The 6,971-nt window shown below is 37.3% G+C and overlaps 1 protein-coding gene across 2 annotated transcripts; it reads left to right on the top strand.

Annotated features, from left to right (window-relative positions):
- The first annotated feature begins 637 nt into the window (after positions 1-637).
- Positions 638-6,665, top strand: LOC111051949 (WAS/WASL-interacting protein family member 1-like). Of its 2 annotated transcripts, none has more exons than XM_039437649.1 (3): positions 638-1,409; positions 4,097-4,238; positions 5,030-6,665. In XM_039437649.1, exons 1-3 carry the CDS (start codon positions 1,111-1,113, stop codon positions 6,395-6,397), a joined length of 1,809 nt encoding a protein of 602 aa, XP_039293583.1. In that variant the 5' UTR covers positions 638-1,110; the 3' UTR covers positions 6,398-6,665. The 2 variants fall into 2 exon arrangements, with proteins under 2 accessions (XP_039293583.1, XP_039293582.1); XM_039437648.1 differs by lacking the exon at positions 638-1,409 and adding an exon at positions 2,283-2,757.
- Positions 6,666-6,971: the final 306 nt, after the last annotated feature.

Below are 6,971 nucleotides of genomic sequence, written 5' to 3'. Positions count from 1 at the left end.
GCTCTCAATTTAAATCTCTTCGGCGGAGATCGAACAGTGTCAACCAGCTATAATTATTTGTTCCAACTTAATTTTTTTTTCATATACTGTTAGTATTCAGAATGAAACATAGGCACACAAACTATGGCTTGGAATGTTGTATATTGTCCAGTTCATAGAACTATGAACGATGTCTTCGATTATACCAGAATCTCATTCTATTCAGAATTAATTTAAGTTGTCACACTTATTCATCGATTCTACGATTTTATCCCTACTTTCCAAGATCCAAATTACCGTCTTGAAAACGCATGAGTGGATTTGCAACAATAATTTTTTATTGTAACAATATTAACATAGAATATAAACAGAGAGAAGATTTATTTGTTCGTCTGACAGTCGTATCGGACATATGAAACGTTCCGTAGGCCTACGTTAGTGTTCAACCTAACTCGCCATTTTTCTAAATATCTGTTTTCCAGACTTGTGCAACGTGGGCAACTAACTTTCCACTTTCCACCCTCGATTTCCCAATTTTTCCGTATCTATTGTTTCAGATTCAATAAATACATACATACAAAAAATATATAATTGAAAATTAAATGATCGTACCACTTAGTAGTTCGAAATGCTAATCAATAGGGTGGAATTTGGAATACTCTTGCTCGTCATTGTTAAATAGCTTGCTCTCTGTCCGAAATATTCTCGAGAGTAAGACAACCTTCTCTTAAATTTGATGTATTCATATCTGGACTCTTTCACAAGGACATCAATAATTTTTCAATATCATTTATTTATTCAATATTAACCGAGCTGTCTCTCTATTTTGTTCAGAATCTCCCAATTTTTCTCATCCGCTTCCTTTTTCTCTTTCTTCCACTTGAGCTCATTATCCACTTGAGCTTTCACTTTCCACTAAAAAGGATGAAGTCTTTGAAAGAATACTTCTCTATCCATGGATGGAACAAATCAATTGAGCATTTCAAGTAGTACAATTTTTTTCTTCTTGCAAGAAGATCAAACCACCTGAAATAAATAGGAATAATTCATATCTTATTGGACTACATTGAAAATCGAGTTCATTCTCGGTCTCCGAAGAGATTCTTGATCTCCTATGATCTTGATCTGATCATGATATCCGATCATGGAGGGCTGGAATTACTGATCGTACAGAAAATTTGGTTTCAAACTTTGTTTTGTGAATGTTCGAAGGCTGAAGTGACCGGCTCATACACTTATGTAGATGATGTCGGCGAAAGACATAATGTGCAATACGAGGCTGGTCCCAGAACTGGCTTCCACGTCAAGACGTTGTATCCAGATTCAACACCCTATACGGGGCTCTTCTACAGGGGTGCTCCAGCTAATAAGCAGACCGGACCACTTCGAGGCAAGACTTCGATACAAAGAGGAACTGATGGATCATATAGGTTGGTCAGAGATTTTTATCCGTTTTCCCCATTCCTTTATTTTCAAGAGCTTTCACTAAAAAATAAAACTTGTCTTATTATTATTTAACTATTTTTAGTGAGATATAGCCACTTTGAAGAAGACATATGAATACAAAGAGGAACTGATGAATCATAGATTAATCAAAATTAATCAAATAGAATTGATTAAATGATTATTAATGAAATATATGATTAATCAAAGATTATCAAATATAGGTTAATCAAAATTCCCATCATGATCGTACCACCATGTTGCTCTGGCATCCTCAGACTAATAACTGTACTAAGTAGACTCGAATATTTAATGTTTGAACTGATCTAGACTAAGACTAGAGGAGAACTATTACCAGAATGGAATGATAAAAAACACGTAGGATCAACAGCATCTTAATCACGCCGAGAAATATTTCATATTCTACTTAGTAGTTCGTAATGCTAATCAATAGGGTGGACTTTGGAATACTCTTGCTCGTTATTGTTAAATAGCTTGCTCTCTGCTCGAAATACTGTCGAGAGTATGCAGAATTTTTTTTATCAATAATTGAATTTCAGACAACCTCTTCTCAAATTTAATGTATTCATATCTGGACTCTTTCACAAGGACATCAATAATTTTTCAATATCATTTATTTATTCAATATTAACCGAGCTGTCTCTCTATTTTGTTCAGAATCTCCCAATTTTTCTCATCCGCTTCCTTTTTCTCTTTCTTTTTCACTTTCCACTAAAAAGGATGAAGTCTTTGAACCGAGCTGTCTCTCTATTTTGTTCAGAATCTCCCAATTTTTCTCATCCGCTTCTCTTTCTTTTTTACTCTCCACTAAAGAGGAATACTTCTCTCTCCATGGACGGAACAAGTTGAACCAATTGAGCATTTCAACAAGTAGTACAATTATTTTTTTCTTGCAAGAAGATCAAACCACCTGAAATAAATAGGAATAATTCATATCTTATTGGACTACATTGAAAATTGAGTTCATTCTCGGTCTCCGAAGAGATTCTTGATCTCCTCTGATCTCGATCTGATCATGATCTCCGATCGTGGAGGGCTGGAATTACTGATCGTGCAGAAAATTTGGTTTCAAACTTTGTTTTGTGAATGTTCGAAGGCTGAAGTGACCGGCTCATACACTTATGTAGATGATGTCGGCGAAAGACATAATGTGCAATACGAGGCTGGTCCCAGAACTGGCTTCCACGTCAAGACGTTGTATCCAGATTCAACACCCTATACGGGGCTCTTCTACAGGGGTGCTCCAGCTAATAAGCAGACCGGACCACTTCGAGGCAAGACTTCGATACAGAGAGGGACTGATGGATCATATAGGTTGGTCAGAGATTTTTATCATTTTTCCCCATTCCTTTATTTTCTAGAGCTTTCAATGAAGAAGAAAACTTGTCTTATTAATATTTAATTCTTTTTAGTGAGATATAGCCACCTTGTAGGTGATATAGCTTCCTTGTAGGAAGACGACGACGACGATAGCCACTTTGAAGAAGACATATGAATACAAAGAGGAACTAATGAATCATAGATTATAGGTTGATCAAATTTTCCATCATTCCATTCAATTTTTGGACGAAAATTGAACTTGAACGTTTTACAGTAGAAACACAACCTATTTCTTGGACATTTTATTAATTTATCAAAAATTTGGGAATGGAATAGATTTGGGCCAAGCCTGTTGCTCCTTCATAATCATATTTATATGATTTGTGATTCTGTCCACGAATAAATAAATAAATGAATAATAAGAGAACTACGGTACTTGTCCAGTCAATATATAACCTCTCTTATAGTAGGATAATTATAATCACTTTGAGGCTGTAAAGGAAAGACATCAATGATAGATTCAAAAAGGAACTGATAGATCATATTAAATTTCTAGTTAAAATCTTTCTTCATTTTATTCAATTCCCTCATTTTCTATACCTCTCAATGAAAAAGTTAAATTGTCTGATTAATTCAACCCCTCTCACTGAGATATACATTTTTTAAATCCCTCAATAAAAATGACAAAGTCGGTTTTCCCATTCTCACTACTTGCATGAAGAAGCTCCAATAGTGTTTTATTTATGAAATTTCTCAGTTAATCATAGCTCTCATGTAGTAAACAACTACACGCATATTGGCCTTCAGACTAGCCTTGATCAGAAAACGATTCTAATCTGCCAGTTTGAATATTATCTTGATCTTCTCTGTTAATTTCATGTTAAAGTGATTACACAAGTTTTAAGATCAGAAATTAGCATAGTCAACGTGATAGTTTAAAACAAATAATCAAATCAAATTGAATTATGTTACCGACCGATATTTCAATATATACTTAAGATTAAGCAATTTTTGACTTGGAAAAAGTATAATACAATCTACTCAGTTTAATGAATCTTCATTGATGATTTACTGAAAAAATTTTTCAACAATGAGACTCAACATTAGAAACCTGATTGAGAATAACTATTAAATTTTCAAAGGTAACCATTACAACTCATCTTGATCTCAAATAAACTTAAATTCACAAATAAAGAGCCAAAACAATTTGCATTTTATGAAATGGTACCTTAAAAATTATGTGAACCCCAATCAACATCAACAACAATTTTTTTCGAGCACAGGACCCGATTAAAATTAAGTCCGAAAAACAAATTGTTATGTTTTTTGTCAGATTCACAGCAACGGGACCTGACCAGAGACGAACCGAAGTGAGCGACGCAGCCAACAATGTTCGAGGCTCGTACACCTACTTGGACGATAAAGGAGTACAGAGAACCGTCCAATACATAGCGGGGCCCAATATCGGATACAAGGTCAGTTTACAGATTTCAGTTATGTTCCCTCCCTGAGCTAATTTATAAATGCATTTTACATTGGTTTATATTGTTTTGTTCAAATGACAAATAAATGGATTTGATTTGACTGATATTAACTAGTTCAAACTTACGAGAATTATTTTATATAATGCATGTCTAATAGGTTCACTAATTTTAGGTTCACAATCCCACTAATTTTAAATTACATTAATTGTTTAATTGGAGTGTCAATATTATGGAGAGTAATGAGATTCTAAACACACGGTACCTTCTAATTACTATTATATTATAAAATTAAGCGAATCCAGCAATAAACATAATCCATAATACAAAACTACATATCCTCCAATAAACCATTTTCAACACAAATCCACTCACAGTTCGCAAGCACTTATTTTTTATAGACAAGCCTATGTTATTACAAAGAATTATGTAATGATGGAATTATTATGGATGTTCGACTGCGTTTCAATTATCTTATAATAGTTTAAATCAGTAATAACTTTACGTCCATTACACGTGATGTTTTTTACTTTCCTTGCCCTACTACCGTTGGTAAGGAAAGTATTGCTTTCCAAAAAAAATTAAGGTACCCCAATTTCAAATTTTCTATACGTTTCAAGATCCCCTGAGTCCAAAAACATTATTTTTATTCATTATATTTGTACAAATCCAAACGATGATCCTAGGATATTACTACTATGATATGTTTTCATTAGTAGACGACATTGAAGTCTGAAGATAAACCTATGTGAATTAATTAGTGAATATGAATATTTTCGATGCAGGTTATTGGAGGCAACAAAGGCCTATCACCGGCTGGTTCCTCGCCAGGAGGCAGCACTGGACAATTCCCCTACTCGCCACCCGACATAGAGACGGCCAGTCCCACCAGCAGTGCCCCACCACAGAAGGACTCCCTCAACCCAAGTGCCAACCTCGACGAGGAACTCTTTGGTCCAGCACCGCCTGGTCCTCTACCATCGGGAGAACCCGAGAAACAGCAGCAAGAAATCCAAGGGGATCCAGAGGATTTCCTGAATACCCCACTGTACGGAGCATCAGGAAGTGCTAGCCCCCAATACTCAGAACCCAGTTCAACACTTGCTCCAACTTTGTCACCCACCCCCTCTCCGTCACCGATTCCAGTCTCCCAACTTCCACAAGACTTCGACGACTTCCTCCCGCCCTTGTCAGCGTTCCCCGAGGACGACCCCTCCATCCCCAAGCCGAGACCTCAGGGAGGAGGCGGAGGATCACCCAGTTACCTCACACTGGAAGACAACGACTTCCTGAAGACACCGTTCGCCTTGCTGCCAGTTGGGGACAGCTATGACAACTCAAACTATGGCGGGCAGTTCAAACGACCTAAATCCAACAACAATCCTAATGTGAACAATAATAACAATGATAATAACCAACCAACACCTAACAGAAATGTGCCAGTTAACAGTAGGGACAGGGTACAAACGACAAACATCGGAAATACTAGAAACAATGATAATAATAACAACAATAATAATATCTATAGAACACCTCCTTCAGCGCCTGGTAGAGATCGACCAGGCTACAACAATAACAACGACAACACCAACAATAATTACATACCATCAACAGGGAGAGAACGTGAAAGTTATTCACCGCCCAGTCCTCCACCAATGAGAGACAGGGACAATCCACCTCCTCAACCATTCTCTCCACCGCCTGGTAACGGAGGCGACAACTTCTTCAACACGGCTCCTGGTAGGGATGGAGGGTTCACGATACCTCCTCCATCAACACCGAAGGATGGCTTTCCGTTGTTGAATTTCGGTGGTGAAGATGACGATTTCCTCCCACCTCTACCGGGAGCAAACGATTTCCCGGTGCCACCAGCCGGAGGCAGGATAGATTATCCACCTCCCACACCTCCCAAAGAACGACCCAACTATTTCGAAGGAGGTCGCGACCGAGACAGAGAGCCCAGCCGACGCCCGTACCTGCACCGCGACCACAAATACTCTCCAAGTCAGAAGACTTTTTTAGGGATTCCGTCCGGGGTGGCAGTGAGGGCACATGTTCAGTCCCTGGACATACTTCCGTTCGGATCGCGGATTCCGCCGCCCGGTCAGGCCCTGGACTACGAGCGCCGGCGGCTAAGAACAAGAAGAAGGTGATCGCCGTCAAAGTGCTGTCCAAGGACAAGACTCATCACAAGGTCATCGGTGAACTACTTCAACCGACAACAATCTCGTCAAATGGTATCTCCTAAGAATGCGCCAGTTAATAGTGTAGGAATGCAAAATTTAATGAATTAAAACAAACTTGCTAGAGAGAATCTAATTAGAATTGAGCAAAGTAAATAACTCCGTTGAGAGAATCGTTAGACTCTCATAAATCTATAGGAAATTCAAAATGTATTAAGTGAATAGGTAATGCATTTCACTACAAAAAAAACTCACTATACAGACTGAAGAGCTGGCGAAAAAGTGTTGGGAGCTTAAAATTTGATAGTTCATTTAAACAATTCGGAAGTTATTAGTTGAATAGTTGATGAGAAGAACTATACAATACTAACAGTTAATTTGAATATTCAATAAATGTATTTTTTGGAAATTAACCTATCAATCATACTAAAGAAAATCTATGATGAACTAGCCAAAGAATCGATCAAGATAATGATTATACCAAAGATAAACTATGTTCAGCTTGCCCGTTAAGTTCAAAATCAAAATTAATATTTCAAATTAC

Source organism: Nilaparvata lugens, chromosome 11, assembly GCF_014356525.2.
Source record: "Nilaparvata lugens isolate BPH chromosome 11, ASM1435652v1, whole genome shotgun sequence".
NCBI lineage: Eukaryota > Metazoa > Arthropoda > Insecta > Hemiptera > Delphacidae > Nilaparvata > Nilaparvata lugens.
Note: the sequence above shows the minus strand (reverse complement) of the source record. Positions and strands in the feature narration are given on the sequence as shown.